Below are 23,787 nucleotides of genomic sequence, written 5' to 3'. Positions count from 1 at the left end.
ACAAAACTCACATTAATATAATAACCCTAATTGCTTGAACATGTAACAAAAATGGTTAATTGCTTGCTAAGAAATGATATCAGCACTACCATGTTTTGATATTTCCACGAAAGCATCTTGTCTTTTAATATTTAAAGAGATGTCAGAAGGTTATTACAATTCCCACAAGAAAAATTAAAAGAAAAGACAAGCTAGGAAAGTGCAACTATTAAAACATGGTTGTGGTGATATCATTTCCCTTGCTAAAATGTGACAAAAATGTGACAGGTGGTCCTTACCACTGGCAAATGTAAAAACATCAGCGATTATTTTAAGCTAATTTGCGGTGGTCAATAAGGATGATAAGAAACGAATGAATGAATGCTCTCTTCAATTCAGAGTTCTTTAAAAACGAAAATTCTATCTAAGTAATCACAACTGACAGGTCTCCTGGATAACTACAACAGTTACACGTGGGGTATTGATAAATCCAATCCAATACTGACCATTGTTCGCAAAACTCCGTTTTAAACGGCGTTTTTTTTTTTTCAAAAAAAAAGGTGTTTTATTAGTGTGCCATTTAAAACTTTTACTACAAATAAAACTCCAGTTTTTTAAGGCAGACATTTTAAACACATTTTAAAGGCATTTTAAACATTTTAAACATATTTTTTGGGCCAACTTTCTTATTTGACCCCACCATATTTTGTAAATGACAAAATTCTAAACTCATTTTCTTGTGTTTCCGTTTTTTTTTAACTTCGTTTTCTTTTAACCAATGCCGTATAAAACTCGAAATTTTGTCTTTCCTATTTTTTTGCCGAATCACGTTTTACTGACTATTGTTGTGGTAACTAGATTAGTATTATGAAAATACAAAGTGAGGGTATGGCAACCCAAGAGCGGGGTAAATTGGATTGTAAAAACTTTTGCCAGAAACAATGTTGAATTCAAACTTAATGGCAATGGCAAATCAGACAACAATCCAGAAATCTATATATATATATATATATATATATATATATATATATATATATATATATATATATATATATATATATATATATAAAGCTGAATGTGGTAAGCTAGGGTGGCGCCACGTGGCACCCCTACTGCATTCCGAAATTTAAAAATGCTTTAAGGGGATGTTGCACACCGTTTTACACTTTTGAAATTCCAAAAGTTCTTTAAGAGTCGCTAAACAAAAATAGGAAAATGAAACGCCTTTTCACACGTATTCCTCTATCATACGAAACCTTAGTAAAGTATCTTTTTCCAATAAACATTTAACGCAAAAAAGTTTTCCTATAAAGAGTCCCAAAAAATAGGAACTTTTCTAAATTGATTTCATCTAAATTGCAAAATACGCATTTAACGCAATAAAGTTTTCCAATAAATATTTAACGCAATAAAATTTCCCAATAAAGAATCCCATAAAAATAGGAACATTTCTAACTTGATTTGTACAAATCCGTAAGATCATAATTTTTTCTTCGCCCCGTGCATCGCACGGGACTACAACTAGTTAAAGATAGAACCAAATGTACAAACAATAATAGAGAGAATAGATAGAAAGTGTGCGCCGAGATTTGCATAGTTCTTGGAACTTGGCAGTTTTTACTAAAATGCCACTCAAACGACTAGTTTTCACCCTAGCCTATATATATGTTCCTTAACCCTCTAAACAGAATTCTAACACTCGTAAACTCAATTGGAGAGCCTTTTGGAGTTCAAAAACCCTTTGGAGCCTATATGAATCAATATCAAGTGAATTGGACATAGGATTTCTTTTTACAACGATGCTATTATTGAAAAAAATAGCTCATAGTTCTGTTAAATTCGGCAGAAGAACGGCGATATTTGAAAGATGTCGCTACTGATCTTTGGAAATTCGGCAGAATACCGACGCCCAGTGTGAGCTACCTAAAAATTTCTCTACTTTCTCTCTTCTAAAGTAAAGAAACTAGGGTTTTCTAGAAATCAGGAAAAGGTTTTGAACTGAAAAACCAGAAGAGAAATAACCAGAAGTTAAAAATTTAAACCAGAGAGAAGTTAAAATCTGATTTACGCTTACGCCCCTTCTATTTATAGAATTCGGGGGGGTATTTTTGTAAATTTCCACTCAAATTTCGCAAAGTGCGAAATTGGAAAATCCAATTTCACAATTTGCTAAATTTGGAGTCACATCAGTGCCATGTCAGTTGTATGGGGAAATGTGATTTCCTGTCTTTTGTGTTTTTTCGAAAACTGTGATTTTCCATCTCTTTTGGGGAATTTCGGTTGACCGCAAGTTCTCCGATTGGACTCCGAATCACGTGCGATCAAATCCGTTGGACTCCTCGTTCCGGGAAGATTCCAATGAATCTAATATCGTTAGCTTTCGAGACACGAAGTATTTTTGGGTTAAAACGGATGTTTTTTACTCAAAGTTAACTTCTCGGCTATGCCGTGTGATAATGGGCTTTTTGGTTCTGCCGTAAAAGGCGGGTGATACGTAAAGACAAGCTTTTGTTGCATCTCTGGGATAAAATCATTTTCGAAAAGTATTTTCCTGTTTCAATAACCTAAAGAGAGATTGAGAGAAAAGGAACCGGTGCTCTAGGACTCGACATGAGATTCTTCCTCGCGACAACTTACCATTAGTTCCACGTTGACAAAATTGGGTGTCTTCAACTATTTACAAATTAGTTTGGGGAGATGATCCCCCCCACCCCACGCCCACGCGTAGGATTATGTGCGCCCGCCCCCCCCCCCCCCCCCCCCCCCTTAACATGAATTGTGGGCAGGCTTTAATTTGATCTAAAAGTATATAACAAATTGGTTGATCTCAAAGTAGTTGTCATGTACAAAAACAACCATGACTCGGTGCATCTCCATTACCATGCTCCATTCATGTATAGGAGTCCCTGATGTTGAGGCTTTCCCAGTGCAAAGGCAGGTTGAACAACCTCTGCCTGTCAAAGAAATGCAGATAATGGAGAGAGATTAGATTAGTGACAAACCCAACAAATGATGGTGAAAAACCCATTTTTTAAATGTTAGTGAAAAAAAATTTCTTTCTTTGAACTTTTACATCTTCATCAAATATGCAAGCATGATTAAGTCTTAGAAATTGGAATACAGAATCTTCACATGCCCATTCATCCAAGTTAACAGAAAGGTATATAACTATCTTTATCCATTTGTTAACCAAAAAGTACTTACAGAAATGGCTGAATTCCGCTGACAAATAAATTTCGGGAGCTGAACTAGCAGGTTCAATGGCTATATTTAGGAAACTGATTTTTCATTTGAATTTTTATACCATTATCAGTTAACTATGCTCAGGAACCCTTTCCAATCCGTGAACATGGTCACACGCATTCAAAGAGGGATTCCATTTAGTATTCAATATGGCAAAATGATATAGCAACCGCCTTGTTTAGTGTTCATCATGAGAAGCTAAAACTAAAAATGCAAAGAAAACACCAAAGTAGTTATTCCTATACACAGATTACATGTCCTATAAAGACTGCTAATCACAACTCAATTAACTTGAAAGAGGGGCTGATTGATTGCCTCATGGCATCTAACACCAGTTGGGTCATTCAAAAGCTGGGCGACTTGGAGCCAAATTCCCATGTGTGGTGTGGAGCTCTATAATGAGATCTTCATGAGATATGTATAAGGGTTCAACTGCTTGCTTAGGCAAACAAGAAGAAGGGTCTGACTTTGAAATCACTTGCTACAGAAGAATGGATCCCATTTGGATCTAAGAAAGTACTACAATGTGCAACTGGGAAACATGTATGTATAGCAAAAAATAAATGCAGCTGGGAAACATTTGTACAACAAACAATAACCCTTAAGAAAGTAGCGCAATGTGCTAAACTTTGCCTTTTTTGTATCCAAGTACTGCAATGAAATTGAGAGAATATTCAGTCATACGTTGACATATCTAGACAGATTCTTGTATACAGGGAGTATTTAATTAATATGCCAAGCTTAACAAGTGCAGGCTAGGCTCAGTGACCCTGCTCAGAGTTCCAAATTCTTCCAACGTTCAGTGAAGAAAGCACATAACATGTAAATAAAAGTCAATTGATCTATAAATTAAACAAATGAAGAACAAAACATTCATCAATATCAGAACTATGCATGTTGATTGGTAGGACTTTTTATGTGATTTTGCCAAAAAGAAGCCATGCCGGTTAGGTTGGTGGGCGTTGGCTTAGAAGTTGGATCCATTTCCGCTTCTCTTCATCATTAAGCTCTTTAATCATATTGAAGTGTTCGACATCGATAGTCACAAGATTAACATATGCATCTTGTCTCTCCTCTACTGTCAACCCTTCTAAGTTGAAGACAAAATCTCAAACTTCTTGTTTTGGAGGACCTTGCATTGCCTGCATGGTCTTGGTTGATTTTACGGGCCAGGTGGGCTCAATTGATTTTATGGGTCTTGGTTGATTTATTTATTTTTTTGAAAATGTGGGTCTTGGTTGAGTTCTTTTTAAGTGTTTGGTTATATGTAGGATCAATTCTTTTCAGTTTTCTTGGGTTTGTTACAATCTTTAGGGTTTTGGTTTGGACTAGAGGAATCAATTTCCTTTTCGTGTCTTCGCTTAGACGGATGGTGTGATTTTTTTTTTTCCTATTTGTTTAGGGTTTTGGTTGGTTTTTTTATCTATTTATTAGGGTTAGGGTTTTGGGATTGCGGTTTTTTTTTTTTTTTGCACGCGTGCGTGTCTGTCTGGGTTAATCATTGTTGAAGTTGCAATTGTATCTTGATTAAGGATATAGAAAGGAATATAAATCAATTGTATTTGACAGTCTTTCTTTGTAATGGATGCACTTGAATCAATTCGGAGTTACACGGAACAGGATTTGGAGGAGAATTCAGACATGAAGGGTTATAGGGTTGAAGAAGAGGAAGATAGGGAGATTGTTGATAAGAGGAAGCGCGGGTTAAGCAACTCTAGAAAGCGCAACATTCCAGAAGAAAACGAAGAATGGGAAGATGGTAGAAAAAGAAAGAGTGTCGGGGACAAAAATGACATAAGGAAAAAGTTAGGGGGCTCAAGCAGAGGGGGCAGTGGGGACGAGGAATCATGTTCGAAGATAATGAAGAAAACCCATGAGGGGAAGAGTGTGAAGATATTGAGTAGTGTGTATCAGGATAGAGAATCGGAAATTAGTAGAAAGGGCAGGGATGTTGTAAGGAGTGAAGTATATTGTTTAGCTGATGAAAATGAGAGAAATCGAGCACAAAGACGTCCTCTCAAGAGGCTTCTCAGAGCAAAATTAGAAGCAAGGCGGATAATCCACATGATGGGTCATTTGAAAATGCGCGGGATAGGGATTCGAGGTATTCAGGAAAGATGGAAAGTGGTAGAGATAAAGGTCTTGGAAGTCATGAACGGGAAAGGAATCCGAGGAGAAGATGGGATGAATCTGAATCTGTCAGAAAGGCCGATGATGGTGGTTATTTGGATCATAAGCATGCGTCTTCTAGAGAGAGAAATGTTGATGCAAGAATTGAATCACAAGAGAGTAAAAGGAGGGCTTTAGATTCAAACATTGATAAGGGTGTTAGATCAAGAAACAAGAGAGAAGGGTTGATGGAGAGAGGAGTAAAAGTAGAGGCATGTCAGAGGCACAAGAAGAAAGATCAGAGTGTTAGAGACAATAGACAGATGAGTGTCAGAGAGAAAATGGTGAAGGATGTTGAGTCTAGCGCCCATAGGCTGAGCTCCAGAGCCCATGGAGAGAAAACTGAGAAGAACAGACAGCAACAAGACCTTGTACATAGTGGCCGTGATGATGCGGAAGTGGTAGGGAAGTGAGGCGCACTAAAAGGTCACGAAGCCCTGAGAGAATTGAGAGACATCGTCAAGAGTTGGATGAAATTGATCGAGGTTTCTCTCAATCTGACAATGAAAGAAGTATTATCCACAAAGGGAGGCAAAGTGAAAAAGAAGCTTACGGAAATGATAGATCCAAAGGCAGAGATAGGGATTGGGGAGGTTCTAAAGATAGTTGGAGGAAAAGGCAGCAGAGCAGGAATGATAAAGAGGCAAAAGATGGGGATTGTGATTTTGACTATAAAAAGGAATGGGACTCACAGAGGCGTGAACGGGATAGAATGGATAATGAGAAGCTTCATGGTAGACCTGCTTATAGAAAAGACAGAACCAGGACTGAAGGCATGAAAACCTCGAGTGTTGGAACTAAAAATGAGTATTCTGATGTGATAGAGATCAGGCCCAAGTCTCTCGATTATGAGAGAGAGGAGTCTGGATCCATGTTTTCTAGGCATACTAGTGCAGGCCAGACTTCTAGTAGGGGTTCACTGCCTCCATTTGGAAATAACCAGGGACCGGGGTCTTTCAACAAGGGCATTCTTCAAGGAAGAAAAGGAGGCAGGAGAGGAAGAGGAGGAGGGGTTCAGGGGAGGGACGGGCAACATGTAATCCCAGTGCCTATGGTGGGACCTCCCTTTGGTCACTTGAGCTTGCCACCTGGACCCATGCGGCCCATTGGCCCGAACATGTCCGCAGCCCCAGGCCCACCAATTATACCGATTTTCATTCCTCCATCTCCAGGGCCAATTGTTTGGCCTGGACCTCGAGGTTTTGATATGAATGCGTTGGCTGCCCCACCTGAACTTTCTCCCATACCACCACCACGATTGTTAGGACCGCGATTCCTTCCTAATATGGGGACTGGCCCAAACCATGCAATGTATTTTAATCAATTTGGCCCTGGAAGAGGAGTATCTCCTATAACTGATCCTGGATTTAATATAATGGGACCAATTGGACGTGGAGTACCTCATGATAATGCTCCAATGGGTTGGGGTCCACCTAGGATTAGTGCTCCCCCTGGTAAAGCTCCTTCAAGGGGAGAGCAAAATGACTACTCCCAAAATTTTGTGGATACTGGTATGCGAACACAGAATTTCATCAGGGGGCTAGAACTTACCAGTGTTGTGGAGGATTACCCAAAGCTGAGGGAACTTATTCAGAGGAAAGATGAAATTGTGGCCAAATCTTCATCCCCACCCATGTATTACAAGTGCGACCTGCGCGAGCATGTGTTGTCCCCTGAATTTTTTGGCACCAAGTTCGATGTCATTCTTGTCGATCCCCCATGGGAGGAATATTTCCATCGGGCTCCTGGTGTTACTGACCATATGGAGTACTGGACACCAAAAGAAATACAAAATCTAAAAATTGAGGTACATCATTTACTTGTCCTAAGTTTATTCACTTCAGTGTTGGCGTATATGATATGGCTTTTTGATGTCTTTATTTTCTCTCAATTCTATTTACATAATTACATATGCAAATTTGCTGTCCATTCATATTATTTTATAACCTGTGCTTCTCTCTGAAGTCTTAACCCTGCTCTTACCATGTTTTCAGGCATTTGCTGACACTCCTTCATTTATCTTCCTTAGGGTTGGTGATGGCGTGGGTCTTGAGCAGGGACGCCTTTGCCTAAAGAAGGTGTGTTAGTTGAGTTTTATAGAAATTACTATTTCACTTACATCTGAATTGAGTATTGATCTTGATTACCACAGCTAAGAGAGGACCCTAGAGAAAATATCTGATAGCATTAACATGATAACATCTCTTAACATCTCTCAACTTCATTGCATTGCTTTGGAATTTATTCATTTATTTATTTATTTATTTTTGGAAAATGAATTGCTTTGAACTTTATGCTCACACAAAATACAGACAAAAAAAAAAACTTCATTGCATTGTCCCTTGCTGGAATGCAGTAATGTTTTCAACTGTAATATACCCTTTCATTCGGTCCATATCCCATTCCAAAATTTGATTAATCGAAACAATAGGGACTTTTTCGGAGATTGGATGCAGTTACCACTTACCAATTTACCTATGATTTAGCTAGCACTTTGAATTTATTACCGACACACCTGTCATGTCGTGTCCACACCCGTCGACACTCCTTTAGACACCTTTAAATGTAATGCTAGAAGTGTTAGACTTGATATGGGCGTGTGGACACGTTTTTGTACCGTGCCAAGTGTGACATTCTATTTTATTATAGAATATTGTATATACTTCTTTTATTATTAACTCTTCTTTTATTATAAGCTCGTTTTTAGCTCTTCTTTAACTAATATTTGTTGTTATATCCATCCCATCCCCCCTCACCCCTTCCCCTCTCCTCTCTCCTAAACTTAAAAGTCTAAACAAACTCTAGCTCCAATCGGACCAATACTATGTTCATTATATCATATTGGTCTCCCTTACTCGCTGTATATTGGAGACGGAAGAGAACTAGATTAAATTGATGAATGTGTTGTTATTTGATTATCTCATGTTTGTTTTAAATTATAGTTGAGATTTATTAATTTGTTAAATGATTTCCATATTTATATTGTTACAAATTATACAGTAATTGGTAATTTATATGTACGTACATTTCACCATTTTTAGATTTTTAGATATCGTCATGTCTGACACCTCATATCCGTTTCAAAACATGACACACGAATCCATATCCACAAATTATGATTATATCTACTTTCTATTTTAGTTGTGTCCCCGTTTCTAAATTTTGGGGGTTTTCCATGTCCGTGTCAACACGCGACACTCATGTCTGTACCGTATCCACAAATCATAGCAATTCACCCTCTCAAGAGGAGAAAAGGATGAATTCTTCCCTCTGTTCGTGTAGTCTATGCATGAATATCCATTAATGTGATGTGTTTCATGCGTGGAGCTAACCATGTCTCTGAATCCTTTTGCATGATTTATTCTCATTTTCTCTCATTCCTAGGAGCTCTAATGAATTGGCTGATCGCTCAGCCAAACTCCACCAAAGTGCTTTTGTAATTCTTTATCCTTAATTAAATTGGTATCTATTTCAAAAAAAAAAAAAAGGGGTATTAGGGATGTCAACAGGTTGGACCCATTGGCTTTCAAAAAATTTAAAAAATGGAGCAATTTTTACAACCCCCCACCCCCAGTGCCCGCGTGCTCCGCCGAAGTGCTTTTGTAATTCTTTATCCTTAATTAAATTAATATCTATTTCAACTTATTCATTTGGGCTTCCAACTCTACACCAAGTTGGGATTGTTAATGAGGGTTCCAAAGTGTTGGAACATCACAAGGACAATCACTTAAACATTTAGGGTGTGTGAGATTACTTTATTTATGCCTCTAAACACCTAAACTAGGATTGGATCTTTACATTCTAAAATGACTTCGATCTTCAATTGCGATGCTTCAAGTCTTCATGCGTCTTGGATCTCCGATGTCTTTGGCCTTCCTAATGTGGTCCAATGAGAGCTTCTTGGCCTCAATCCAAACAATCTTGACTTAATACAATCATGATCTACAACTTAGACAATCAAACACATTAGTGATATAAAATCACTTGTGTATTGGAATCATCAAAAGAAGATGGGAATGGCAAGGTGGGAACCATTGGGCTTACAGAGATGATTGAAGACAAGTTAAAGCCTTTACAAAGTGCCAACAAGAGTGAAGACCAAGCAAATTTAGAATATATATGGTCCATCATGTATAGTCTAGGTCAAAGGCACAAAAGAGAATTAAAATCAACCTAAATTTGAGCTTAAATGGTTAGTGAATGACCATGGTTGTGTCCTCACATATTTGGACCCACATGACATTCCATTTATAATGTTTAGATTGAGTTCCAAAAGCCCAAACAAAATCAGCAATGAAAACAAGAAAACCTGCTAGTTGTAGGCTTCTCGGAGCTCCGAGAATAATTCCAGGTTAAAAAAATAATATAGGACTACGGTCCGCTCGGAGCTCCGAGCTTGGAGTCCGAGAAGACCGTTAGAGTGTTTTAAAAAGGTATTTCTTGTGCTCTCCTATATATTTGAACCTTGGGATCTTTGGGAAAGCATCTAAGGAGTTCACCTAATATTCTAAGTACTTTCAAAGGTATTCACACTCAATTTTCTTAAGATTTTCACTCTCCCTCTCTCTCTTGTGCCTTGACCTTAGTTTATACTTGAGAGACTAGGATTTTCATTTGTTGATCTTTTTATTGTGAGAGTGAGTGAGCTTTACATGTAATTAGCCTATCTAGAGGTAAGCAAGCTAAACCCTTTTTCCTTCTTTGTATTTGGTACAAAGGGCATCTTAGAATACCCTTGGAGCGCGAAGCTCGGTTTGTACAAGGCGGAAGGAATGCCGTATTTAAGTTCCTTGGAGAAGATAATGGAATCATCAAGGAAAGCAACTTGAGAAGAGTGGAGTAGGTCTTGGATAAGACCGAACCAATATAAAAATCCTTATGTCTCTCTATCTTGTCTCTTCACCTCTTCTCTTGTGGTAAGCATTGAATCTTAATTTTAATTTTCTAACTAATCTAAAACTAATGTAAACAAAGTTTTCAAAATCCTTAAAATTTGAAAAGACACCCTATTCACCCCCCTCTTGGGTTGCTAAGTGGAATTTCATTGTTGTATTTAAAATTTTATCCTGGTGGAAAATGAATTCATCATATTTTGAACTCATATTTTGGTATGCCTATTCCAAGTTGTTTCCTGTTAAAGTTTTAGAATTTTTTTTACTTTGGTTATAAAATTCCGCACTATGAATTAAGCAAATAGGGTATTTAGTTTGAATGCTTATTCGGTAGTTAGTAATAAACTTTTTCAAAACGCTTTGCTTCCAGCTTTATAACAGTAGGAACTTGTTGTAGAGCATAGCTCAGGACATTTTTTTTAGTGTAAACTATTATGCCTTAATAACTGTGCAAATTTAGTTCTATTCTATTCAACTGACAAATGCTTTGATTATGAATGACAAAATGATTTTTGGTCAACTATTGAAACCGAGTAGTATTTGTTGTAATAAGGTTTTATTAAAAAAAATCATTTTGTCATTGATACTCATCACATAGGTTTTTTATTTTATGGAGTGCATAAAAGTTGTTTGTTAAAGAAAATTAATTAAAATTATTTTGAAAACAGTGTTGGACGATAGGGATAATATGAATTAGTATGATTTAATAAATCAACTTATGAAATTTAATCTTTCCAAAAGAGATGTTAGGAAGTTAAATTTTGCATAATTTTTACTTTTGAAAAGGTCATACTATGTTCTCTTATGTTTTGATACTCATTGTAGACACCCCATTTTGACCGAAGCCTAATAGAGTCGTTAGGATAGAAACCCTATCAAACTAGTGTTTTAATGTCCCAAATTTGTTCCTAGAATAGGTTAAGGTCTCATTTAGGTCCCCATAAAATTTCATCAGAATCCGTCGTGGTTTGCCTAGCAAACGGACAGCGTTTGTAGTGTAGGAATAAGGGTGACGATTTAGCCAGAAATAGGGGTGCGCTGGAACCTGAAAAATCAGTTCAAATTTTCCGTAATGGATTGTCCAGGGAGATACAAGGGTATGCAGATTAGTGTGTAACATAATTAGGGGGTGTATTATCCTAAACCGGGGCAATTTCGTAAATAGTGAAGATGCTTTTCTTCCCCTCCAAGTCACCATTAAGCCCTAAGCTAGGTTAGTGAAAGGGTTAGGACTTGGATTAGTTATGAGGGAATATTGGGAAGCTTCCTAGGAGGTTAGAGGGTTTTGATCTCAACCCTTTGTTCATAAAGGCAATATGAAGGGCTGAGATCGGGCAAGGAGGAGAAGATATTTTCTTAAAGTATTCCCTTTTGTTATTTACAAGGACACCCCCTGCCAGTATAAAAAGTTTTAAAAATACATTGGAGGTGGGCTGTCCATGGAAAGGGAGGGGGGCCGAATGCATAATTTTCCCTTGGGCTTGTCTTACCCGAGGCACCCTCCTTTGTAAAATAAGATTTTAAAAGTTGCACTAGAGGGGACTGTCCAGGTAATGAGTGCCGGGGGGGGGGCGGGGGTGTGAATTTTCGTTTTCCCCTTTTAAATACCCAAATCAATTAGGGTTACGAAAAAAAAAGAAGGGGAGCCTCATGTTAGGGAGAAGAAAACCAGATTTATAGAGAGAGAGAGAGATACAGAGAGAAAAGCTTGCAGAGAGAGAGAGAGAGAGAGCTGCCATCTCCATCATCTTCTTCTTCTTTCTTCTTCTTCTTTTTCTTCTTCTTCTTCCCCAATCACCACCACCACCACCATAATCCACCACCATCTCCGGCCAGCTACTTCCGACCACCATCCTCTTCTTCTTCATTTCTTCCTCTTACATCAAAACCCTCCCAAACCTTCTCCATTAAAACCCTTTTTCCACCGGATTTCTCGAATCCATCATCTCAACCCACCTTCACTCCCCCATACTCATTGCTACGGTCGTATCCTCTGGGAAACCCACCGGAATCCGGCCGGACACCCTTAAATTCGGCCAGCCACCAATCCCACCCTCATTTCCACTTCTCAAAATCCCCTAAACCCATTTTAAAACCCAACCCACTTCCCTCTGAATCACCACCATCACCTCCACCATCATCATCCTCACCATCCTACCAAACCCATACCCATCGGCCACCCATTCCACTTCCATCATCCCTCATTTTTTACCTCTAGATCCCAACCCCACCTTTTTCTTCTTTAATTTTCATCACTACAAACCCATTCACACCGGTAACGGCCATAGATTCCGGCAAGCCTGTCCTCTGCAACGCACAATCCCTTAACACCATCATCTTTACCATTTTGAGCGTGGGCTCCATAGCCGAAACACTCTCTCCGTTGCAATTCACTCAAATACTGTTCTAATCCTTAGATATGAGATTTTCTTCTACTTTCATCCATTTTCTGAGACCGAAACTTCCTAGTTCAGATCTGCTCCTCTGGTCAGTAATTTCGAAAAGTGGAGAGAAGAAGAAGAAGAGACTTTGGACCAGAGCAATTTATTTAGGTAAGGCTTTCCATTATCTTCTTATTTTGATTCATATGCTTGTTTTAATATGGTCTCCTTTAGGATTAATTGGTTGCTTGATTTTGTGATAGATATTAAGAGAAGGAAATGATTAAAATGGTGATATTAAGCTCAGAATTTTGGTGCTTTGATTCCTTCCGGTTTAGTTTATAAGGTCTCAGGTAGGAGAATAGCACGGGACTAAGTGGAAAGATTGTGTATTCTTTTGCTTTTCCCATTCGCAAAATTGATTCCATGTGTGATGCCTTTTGCCTTTCTTCTGTTTTTAGTTCTATATGAAGTTCCAGCTGCTCTTGTTCTCTTCTGTGAGTCCATATATTTTGCATATTTCTAAAAAAACAAAGCAAACTATGTATTGGTTCTAGTTCAGGCCAGGGAAGTGAAGTAATTGCCTTTTAATATTGCAGATATATGTGTGTGGATTTACTTATCTTGTGTAGGTTAGGTCGTACACATTTCTTCCAAATGAATAGCTCTGTGTCCTTTAAGCTGCAAAGAAAAGGTCTCAGTTTTGGTTTATAAATGTATCCACGGTCTATTGCAATTGCTTATTAGTATGAATACTCTCTGCTACTGGGACAGGTTGTGTACGGACTTTGTGTATATTTGTGAAGATAGCCTTTGTAGAGCAAGCATGAGTGAATAACAATACCAGCAGTTTATAGCTTAGATAGATGAATTAATCAGTTGTAGAGCATATGAATCCCATTTGTGAAAATCTAATATATATATTTTTTAAGCCCTTTGTGTTATATTTTTAACTTTGTAGATGTTTGCTTTAACCACGTGGTTGAAGGGGTACATACAACAACAAAATACATCTTGTAAATAAAACAATCTATGTATCTCTGGCTTTAAGATTGCATTCCCGAATGTGCTCTTATGAAAATGCTTTCAAATTAAGAGAACACCTTTCTTTGCCTTGTTGTATATATTCAAAACTGAGTTTTCTTGGCAGATAGTTAAAAGAAAACTCAGAATGTGAACTGCATTGAATCTGTCATTGTTTTGGACCCTCAAAAATTATTATTTACATGATTATATCATACACTGCTGCTGTCCTCTATAGTAAAAATGATGATTTTTTTGTTTTAAAAAAGGGTATGTGTGTATATGTTGGTGTATGTGGATGGAAGAACTGTTGTGGGAGTGAAGTACTCAAAGGTTTATCTCACCGCTGTCTTCATGAGGGAACCTGTTGGTTGTGTCTTTTGAGAATCTTCTAGTACTTGAATAATTGCATGAGCTCTGTGAATATTCTCGAAGTAGTGTAATGCTCGCATGTAATCATTTCATGATAGATTGCATTGGATCCTTTGATAGGTTTTAAATGCAAGAGAATTCTGGATGAGATTTTGCCACAGGTGGGCATTAGCTTTATCACATTCTATGGAACAAGCTCATTTATTTCATACACTTTAGGGACTTGTAAAAAGGTTGGAGTCAGATTTTATCTAGTATTGTATGTTGGAGGAGTAGTCCTAATACAGTTATGGTTATTATATGGACTGTTTCGGCTTGCTTTGGCTTATTCATTTTGGAAATGATGCTAGTTTAGCCATACTTTGGGTTGATGTACTGACATCGTAACGTGGTAGTGCTAAAATGAGTGGTCTATCATTTATTTTAACGTCGTCGCTCCTCTATGATGCTTTCCAAACCATCGGGGAGCCTGGATTTCGTAGCACAAATTCTGTCACAATCCTGCCCCTGTTTTAGCATAGATTCTGTCTATGTTGCTGCCCTGTTTAGCACTTAAATTCAGCCCCTGAATCTGTCCCAGTTATTCCGCAATGCAGTCCATGAATCAGCCCTCGTTAGCTCGATATTCCGCTCATATTTCTTTTAGCTCAGATTTAGATTTGAATATTGTAAATGGATTTCATGGGTTATGAAAATTATGTTTGTGTCTATGTGCAATTGATTACAAGGTAGCGACATGTGCGTGTATGCATAAGAGTGTGTGAGCTCTATGGATAGCAATATTAAGTGTCAGAAATTGACATGGGATGGAATCCGGAAATTTCTAATCCGACAATTTCTAACTTCTGTTGGTGGATGCTCTGCAGTGATGACTTCTCAAGGCAGATATCATGCTACTGCTTAACTAGGGAAGTCATGTTTGAAAGATTATATTTTGGGTGAGACACATCAGACTCTGCAATTGAAATCAACAAAAATAGTTGAGCCTCATTCCCTAGGCTAGCAGCCTATATCTATCACCCTATCATGGGCTTAACCCAGAAAGTGAGTGCCAGAACTGCTACTTGATTGTAAGTTTACTAGTTATAGATTTAGATTTATAGCTAGGGGAAGGGACCTGAAGGGCTGATTTTTGCATTTGATTAGGAGCTTAGGGAATATTATAAGGGGAGAGCTAACCATTTTAAAAGTTGTACTGATCCGAGAAGTGGGGTATTCTTATAAGCTCACTTAGGATAAAAGGGCAAGTTGGGTTGGGAATAATCATTATAGTGTTACAAATGCTGATACCTTTTGAAATTATATATATATATATATATATATATATATATATATATATATATATATATATTTACATGCTTTGTCTGTTCCTTTTTAGGATCTGTTCTTTCTTTAGCAAATGGATCTCCCTGTTCTAGAAATGGAACTATTTCATGACCGTATTCCTTCTTGTCTAAGGATTCTATAGGGGTTTCTCTTTCTTTAGAGGTTATTCTTTTTATCTTTTAGAATTATTGGCCTAGGAAGTTGTTCATTTTTAGCCCTTCTCCATTGCAAGAGCTATGGCGGCGCTAGTCGGAGCCTCTCTTTTTAAGAGGCGTGTTGTGTATCATTAGATAGTCTTCCCTTTTGGAGACCACCTTGGTCTCATTAGAAGAGCACCCCTGGGAGGCTTACCTAGCCTCAATTAGAACACCCCTCTAGTAGAGGACTTGGTTTTTTTAGACACCCCTAAATATTATAACCCTTATCATTGCAAGGGCAATGAAAGAGTTATCTCAGAACCTATCTCTTAGAGAGTTTACCTTAGTTACCTTAGAGAGTTAACCCTTAGGAGGCATGGCTTGCCTCATGCGTAGTAGGACCTTTTATAAGTTGTACCCCAGCTTGTCCTCCCTATTAGTTGAAGACCGACTTGGTCTGTTAGTCACCTGTACCCTTCTTATTCATTGCAAGGGCAATGATAAGGATACTTGGAGCTCACCTTTGTGTCTAGGAGGCATGCCCTGCCTCATTGATAGAGCCCCTATTTGGAGACAAGCCTTGTCTCATTTAGAGAGTCTTTGACTCGTTTGTCCTTTTAGGAGTGTTATTAGAAAGTCTTTGACTCATTTGTCCTTTTGGAGGAGTTATTAGAGAGTCTTTGACTCACTCATCCTTTAGGTGGTGTTATTAAAGAGTCTTTGACTCATTTGTCCTTATTAGAGAGTCTTTGACTCATTTATCTTTTTTAGTAGTATTATCAGAGAGTCTTTGACTCACTCGTCCTCTTGATAGTGTTATTAGAGAGTCTCTGACTCATTTGTCTGTTTAGTAGCATTATCGGAGAGTCTTTGACTCACTCGTCATTTAGGTGGTGTTATTAGAGAGTCTTTTGACTCATTTGTCTTTTAGCGGTTTTATTAAAGAGTCTTTGACTCATTTGTTTTTTTAAGAGGTGTTATTAGAGAGTCTTTGACTCATCTATCTTTGTTATGGCATTACTAGAGAGTCTTTGACTCATTCGTCCCTTTGGTAGTGTTATATCATTTCCTTGTCTTTGGCACTAGCTTACCTGGTTTAGGGGTTTCCCCTGTTAGCCCTCGGGTTCGTCCCAAGGGTTTTGCTTTCTGTATTCCCTTAGGTCTGTATTCCCTTAGGTCTTTGACCAAAAGGGTGAAAACATCCTAAAAATCCAAAAGCACTTGAAACATTCGAAATATCTTAAAACCCAAAAACATTTGAAAACTGAAAAAATTCAAAATCATTTGGAGTGTTAATTTTTAGTAGTAGGTAGGAGAGTTCGTTTCGAACTACGTTGGCTTGATCCTCTTCTACGAGGTACGTAGTGCAGCTTGGGATCTTCATCCCAAGTCCAGCCAGACTTTGTAAATAGCGTTTTAAACCTTTTTGAATAAGCAGCACATTGATTTCGAAAACCTCTTCCTCTAGAGTTAGGAGTGGTCCTAGATAGAGAGTTTCTTTTAGAGTTAGGAGGTTTGTCCTAGATTTGTTGAGGTTGTTGTGTGCTTGTTTTAGAGTTAGGGGTTTGTCCTAGAGTTATAGGGCGCCTCCGTCCGGTCAGTTGGCGATCCACATCGCCGACTGATGACTAGAATATGATGCGTTAGTCCGCCTTTTGTTTTTCTTAGAAAATGTAGCCTAGTTACACATAGGTTGTAGGAACCACCTACATTAGCTTAGGACTAACCTGCATTTAGTTAGGGCATATAGGGTGTCATAAAATTCGCAATTCACTGGAATTTAAATAATCGCTCAAGAAGCTTTAAGAACTAGTCCGGTCTTTTAGGTCGAGTATAGGATAGAGGTCTAGGTGTCTTAGGCATCCTAGGTTAGAATAGGCGCGAAGAACTACGTTGCTCTGATTCTCGTGATACATAGGCTTCCTTGGACGAACATCAGATCATCCAAGGACTCGGGCTAAATCGTTTAGTGTCTTAGGATTTATTGTGTTATCCTATTGTATGTTTTGTTGTGTTTTCTTACTTTCTTGTGCAGACCTTATACCTTTAGCTGTAGCGTGCATGTGTTTGTCCACCAGAACTTAGACACCCTTTAGGTATGTCACTCAAAATCTAGCAATGCTTAGGTGTCACTTCTTTCATTCATGTTGTGTTCGCTTGTTATTACTATCCCCGAGACCTGCATGCCTAGGTAGACGTTATCTCGGGGATATTCGTTCCCATTTCACATAATTTTCGCCCAAAACTCTTCGAGGTTAATAATAAATGGCATAAGAGACCAAGTGCTTGCACTCGGACGAATTGTGGACGCTCTTTGGACCTTCTCCATTCGTAATCAGGCACGGACCTTTTGTATCTCTGGTTATCCGTTACAGACAGAGCATTTATTTTGGTTCCATGGCGTATCCATGGATGGCGACTCTGAGTTATTTTTAGGTATATCTTGGTTTCGAGCCATGGCTCCGGATCAGGATGTATCTCATTCGTTATGTATCGCCACTCATGCTATGCTGTGAGAGTGGCACTTATTTTGAGAGTTCTTTGGTAGAGCTCTCCTTCACATTGTGGAGATCTTTGAGGATTGCAGGGGGATCTCGCGTCCCTCGCCGCACTCGTCCTCTCGGATCGGGGTCAACACTCATTTGAATAGCTAAGAAAATATCAGTATAGATAATATTTTTTATATTGATAGTGAAATGTTAATGTGCTTCATTGAATATTAGTAGAGAAGTTTGGAAACATAGATAGCTTAGTATTAAGTTTATTCTCTCTATAAAGATTTTATTGAAAAGATTTATGATTTCTCTTGTTTAGCTAGATGCACTATTAGAATAAAAAGAAAAAATTATTAGAACGGCATGTGATATTCTTCAGGTTGATGATACTCTGTTTCAATTGCTTTATGATTTGAGTTCAATGATAGATATACATTGAATTTGAGGTTCGTTTTCAAGATTCTAGTTGAAATTCAAAACTTTCATTGCTCTTCAGAAATCATCTCTTAGGATTATTTCCTGGGTTCTTGACTATTAGTTTATAAAGTTATTTTATTTGTTAGCCTGGACACCTATCATTGCAAGGGCTGTGATGGAGCTATCCGGAGCCTCCCCCTTTAGGAGATAGGCTTTGTCTCATTAGAAAAGTAATTTCTTTAGGAGACAAGCTTTGTCTCATTTGAAAAGTACCTCTTAGGAGACTATCATAGTCTCATTAGAAGTCAAACCCTAGGAGACTACCCAAGTCTCATAAAATAGAACCCCATACTAAGTTAAAGACTAACTTAGTCTTTTAGATAACCTATCTTTATTTATCATTGCAAGGGCAATGATAAGGTTACTTTGAGTCCTCCATAGGAGACATACATTGTCTCATTAGTGATAGTTGTTCCCTTTTCTCTAGGAATCTAGAGCAACCAAAGCTCTGATACCATTTTGTTGGGAAAAAAGTTACTATTGCAAAATTTCAGGTCCAAATAAAGTTTTTTCGAATCGAAGCTGTGAAAATTAAATAGGATAAAGATATGAAAGCGGATAAGTAAATTAACAAATGACATTATAAAATTTTATGTGGAAAACCCTCCGGGGTGAAGGGAAAAACCAAGGAACCGTAGTCCACTTGAAAACTTCCACTATAGTAAATAATGGGTTACAAAATCACCTACACGGTGGATCTCTTACTGAGTGCACACAAATACCGTGCCTTCAATGTATGGCTATGAGTGGCTAATACTCCCCTCACACACTGGCTCTCACTATTTTCTTTCGAGTTTCACCAGATTACACTACTAACAGAGGGCTGTGTTTCTCTGCATTCTCATCAAGCATTGCACTGCTTTTCTCTCTATATGCGGGTGTGTTAGTCGTTTCTATGTTTCTGGCTTAGCCTCTGCTCTCTATTTACAGGTGCAAAAGCGGCTTGCGGGTGCAAAAGCGGCTTGCGCGTGCAAGCGCCATACTGAAATTCGGCGCCGAATTCAGCAGCCAAATGCACCGTCCAAAGCTTTTTAAACAAAAGTTGTTACACGTCCACACCTTTACATATTTAATACATGGGATTCGCATAGCGTCCATCGCAGATGGTCTGTTGCATGTCAGATGAGCCACCTCATGAATGAAGACAAAAGCTGCTGTAAAGTGAGTCTATGTGGCTGGTCTGACATGCAATCGACCATCTTCGATGGACACTAGCAAATCCCTTAATACATTATTAAAATAACATACCACCTACCTCTTTAAATAAAGGAGGGAAGTGGGCGATACCTCCAAATTGGGAGGGCCCCACTCCAACAGTCTAGGCCACGATCCAGAATAATTTCGGACCTTATGATATGGATCCAATGGACTAGTGCTATGCCCAAATCTTGTCCGTTAAAGTTCAGGATCCTTCTACCATTTGGGTCCATTGACCAAGGTTTTAAATTTTGACCGGACTGAAATTCGCGTTTAGGTCATACCAGAAACCGAAATTGGGTAAACTCGAAACGTTACAAAATTTCGACCGAAATTTCGTTTTCCCTGAAATTTTGGTCCAAAATTTAAGGAAAATCTCCAAAAAATTTTGGATTTTATTGTTTATTTAATATTTTCGGTAAATTTCAGCCGAAATTATTTTGTTTGATTTCGGTAATTTAGTTCGAAATTTTGTAGGACATAAAATATTATTTTGTTTGATTTCGTTAGATTTCGTCCAAAATTTGAAACCTTGCCATTGACACCCTCATATATACACAAAGTGTAGGTTTTCTTGAAAAGAAGAGAGGTTTTAGGAAGATTAATAGAAGATAGATTCGTAAAAGGGATTTGCTAGTGTGCATCGCACATGGCATTTCCAAAAGATTTTGTCATTATTCATTAGGTGTCTGCTCTCACATGCAAGAGACGCTCCGTGAAATGCCTTTTGCGATGGACCCTAGCAAATCCCTTTAACAATGCTCAAAACGTTGGATTTGGTTCCATCATTGAAGGTTAGATACTGGATAAACGTAAACAATTTTCCTAAAAAAACTAGTTGCAGACCCGTGCGATGCACAAGGTGAGGAAAAAGTATGATTTAAAATTAAAAATATCTCCATCCATCCGTTAATAAAGAAAAATAAAATTGTTAATAAAAATGCATTCTAAAACATGGTATTACATGAGATGTTTTATTATTCTTAAAACACTCAAGAATTGAAAACTGAAGGTATTACAATCTTCACCTATGACCATGGAAATGGAAACAAAAATAAGAAATGAAATCCAGCACACAACATCACCACCATCATCGACAACAATATCAAAATACCATCAAAATGATAGAAAAAAATAAAAATAAAGGCAAAAGTGCATAAATGAACCAAGGAAAAACCCATACAGAAAAGTACTCTCAAGTCTCACCTGATATAATTCCGATGAATATTGAATACAAAATTTGTAAAATTTGTCTATAAGAAAAACCAATAAAAATTATAGAGGCCTTAAAACAACCCAATAAATTGATCTGTTTAAATTCATAGATCTAACCAATTTGGTCATGTCCTATCCAGCTCAACCCCCAAACTTGGAACAGCCAAGGAACCCTTTTTTCCCACCCGAATCTGACCTGACCTGATTTCCAACCCGACCTGAGTTCAAACCGACCTAACCCGAGTTTTTAAGCGCAAAAAAAAAAAAAAAATCATAAAAAATGTAGGGTTTTCACTTGGTTCGGGTTGCCCAAACCCTCAACCTGAATCCGACCCGAACTCAAAAGCAGAAACCGAATGAAGTTGTAATCATAGTTGTACAACTTTTACTTGGATTTAGATGAGAAAAGTTTTAGGAAGCAAAATTTGGACTGCTGCAGTTATCAATTTTACTAAAGGACTTAGTTGTCAATGGAAGTCTTACATTTTGCATAAGTTTCTATGACAACTTAAAGGACAGTCTAATTTTCTAATTACATAAGGGGAATTCAGCTTTCTTCTCTTTGCTTCAGCAAATTTGGTGCAATATTCTACAATAGAAATCACGATTGAACTATTGGCAAATGGTTTAGGATCAAAGGGAGAATGAACCAATTGAATGGTAGAGATTGCAAATTGATCGAACGGTATAAAAAGCGTATGTAAACGAGAAAGATCTTGTCCACAATAAAAAGATCATATCGAACTTATTAAAAAAAAGCAAGATTCACACCTTGAAGTCATGTTCAAGCAAATTCTTCTGAGGAGTAACCGTGAAAAAGCCTCGTTTTGCTTTGCAGATTGTTGTCTTACATGCTCTACAAAATGAAATAAGAAGTAAAAATATGTGCAGATTGTAAGCAATAAGAAAAGCTGCTGCATAAATGAGTTTTCTCACCAATTTGGATGACGAATCTGCAGTGAAAGACCTTGGGGTATTAATTGAATCTCTGAACTTGGAATAAAAGCAAGAAAAAATTATAATCTCACAGAATTAAGAAGAACAAAAATCCCCGCCTAGAGAAAATCCTAGAGAAAGATTGAGTGTAAAAATCTCAAAAAAAAAGAAGATGAGGAATTTTAAAGAAGAGAAAAAACCTAAAAAAGAAACTTACTAGTTCTTCTGAGTCTTCTTCCTGGGTGTGATAGTCTGCGTTCGTGAGGCTTGGATGGCTAGGGTTCTCGTACGTGCGAGAGAGCAAGAGAGGCAGAACAAGAAAGAGCAGGGAAGATTGGGTATCTGTGAAATCGTGAAATAGGGAAGGGTTACATCCTATATCGGAAAACAAATCGTTGGGTTAAGACATACGTTAAAATTGAGTAGATATATACGAAAGTGAAAAAAAAAAAAAAAAAACCTTTTAAGAGTATTAAATACTAATCCTTGTTGCTGATTTTGAGGAGAGATTTCAATTTCGATTAATAGCTATAAATTAGGGATATACATGGAATAGGAAACGTAAGTTGTGTGTATATTACCCTTTCTCTTAATAGGGGCTATACGTAGAATTTGCGTGTATAGAGGGGTGCCACGTAGCGCAGCCACATTTTCCAGTATTCCGTTTTACTATTTTTTTCTTTTAATATGCGGAGAGATATTATTTTAATCAATCATTGATTTTTGGCGATTTTTCCATTCCTTGATTTTAGGTGTTTTAAATTCCGGGTGCCACATCCCCTTAACACGTTTTTAAATTTCGTTATTAAGATTACGTGTGATAGAGGAATACGTGTGAAACGGTGTGCCACATCCCCTTAATGTGTTATTAAATTTCGGAATGCAGTGGGGGTGACACGCGGCGCAGCCTCAGCTTCCCACATTCAGCTTTACTTATATATATATATATATATATATATATATATATTAGGCATTTCCCTCAAACCATTTTGCTAAAAAATTGCTTTAGTTTTTCTAGATATCTCACTATTAAACACCACGTTTGAGGGAAGAATGAAAGGCAACAAGACTTTTATTAGCAAAAAATATTAAAATGAAAAGCTGTTTGTGGTTTTGAATAGGGATTTTAAATGTTACAAAAAAAAAATCCCTCATACAAAAACATGAGTGAATGGAAATATGAAGGGAATTTTTACCATTCAAAAAAAAAAAAAAAAAAAAGCAAGACTTTAAAGAAGAAATGAAATTTGGAATTTATAATTGTTTTAACAAACTCAACATACACATGATGTGATATTCACCATACAGCATGTGGAATGTATGGATGAAACACCTTTTGCACATGAAGGACCCCACTTATGTTACAATGTTATGTTATTCTGATTTAGTAGTTTCAATAATGGGATGGTGAGCCACACTTTGTAAGAGGCAACAGATCTTGGCGATTATTTGCTCACAACAAATGATCTTGACCGTCGATCTTGCAACAGCCATATCCACCGTTAGGAAATAATCCTAACACACTTCACTTAAAAGAATATAATAATATCAACATAAATTCAACAATTTGGTCTTCCGTTTACAAGGTGATTATTACTTCCATACATTCTAAATTGGGATTTGTTAGCGTCCATAGCAGAAGGCATTTCACAAGCTCGCGTTTTCAGCTGCTCACTTTTCAGGCGATTTTGTCTTCATTGATGAGGTGGCTGCTCTCACATGCAACAGGCCATCCGCAAAATGTCTTCTGTGATGGAAGCTAGCAAATCCCTTCTAAATTAGTTTGAGAATATCATATCATGCGCAAGCTAGTTTTATCAAAGTAATTATAAATAGGGAAAACTGTTCGTGAGCTTGAGCTCATATGAGAAGGGTCTGATGCTAGTTTCTAATGGCTATTTTGGAGGAAAGAGTTTTGGGATTTGCTGATTTTATTTTATTTCTT

The 23,787-nt window shown here is 37.6% G+C and overlaps 1 protein-coding gene and 1 long non-coding RNA gene across 3 annotated transcripts; one reads left to right on the top strand and one right to left on the bottom strand.

The window, feature by feature from the left end:
- The first annotated feature begins 4,803 nt into the window (after positions 1 to 4,803).
- On the top strand, positions 4,804 to 7,573 carry LOC143888062 (N6-adenosine-methyltransferase non-catalytic subunit MTB-like). The gene is made up of 4 exons (XM_077392353.1): positions 4,804 to 5,420; positions 5,797 to 7,198; positions 7,386 to 7,469; positions 7,544 to 7,573. The coding sequence occupies exons 1-4, from the start codon at positions 4,804 to 4,806 to the stop codon at positions 7,571 to 7,573; spliced, it is 2,133 nt and encodes a 710-aa protein (XP_077248468.1).
- A 13,959-nt stretch (positions 7,574 to 21,532) lies between these two features.
- LOC143887527 (uncharacterized) lies at positions 21,533 to 22,352 on the bottom strand. 2 transcript variants are annotated; one of them, XR_013254224.1, is made up of 4 exons: positions 22,303 to 22,352; positions 22,060 to 22,184; positions 21,843 to 21,894; positions 21,533 to 21,762 (listed from the first exon to the last, which is right to left on the bottom strand). It is a non-coding gene; the product is annotated as an uncharacterized LOC143887527 (long non-coding RNA). The 2 variants fall into 2 exon arrangements; XR_013254223.1 differs by lacking the exon at positions 22,303 to 22,352 and having other exon boundaries at positions 22,060 to 22,294.
- Positions 22,353 to 23,787: the final 1,435 nt, after the last annotated feature.

The sequence above is a fragment of the Tasmannia lanceolata genome, unplaced genomic scaffold, assembly GCF_043159265.1.
Source record: "Tasmannia lanceolata isolate RefF3 unplaced genomic scaffold, GAP_Taslan_0.1 ptg000012l, whole genome shotgun sequence".
Lineage (NCBI taxonomy): Eukaryota > Viridiplantae > Streptophyta > Magnoliopsida > Canellales > Winteraceae > Tasmannia > Tasmannia lanceolata.
Note: the sequence above shows the minus strand (reverse complement) of the source record. Positions and strands in the feature narration are given on the sequence as shown.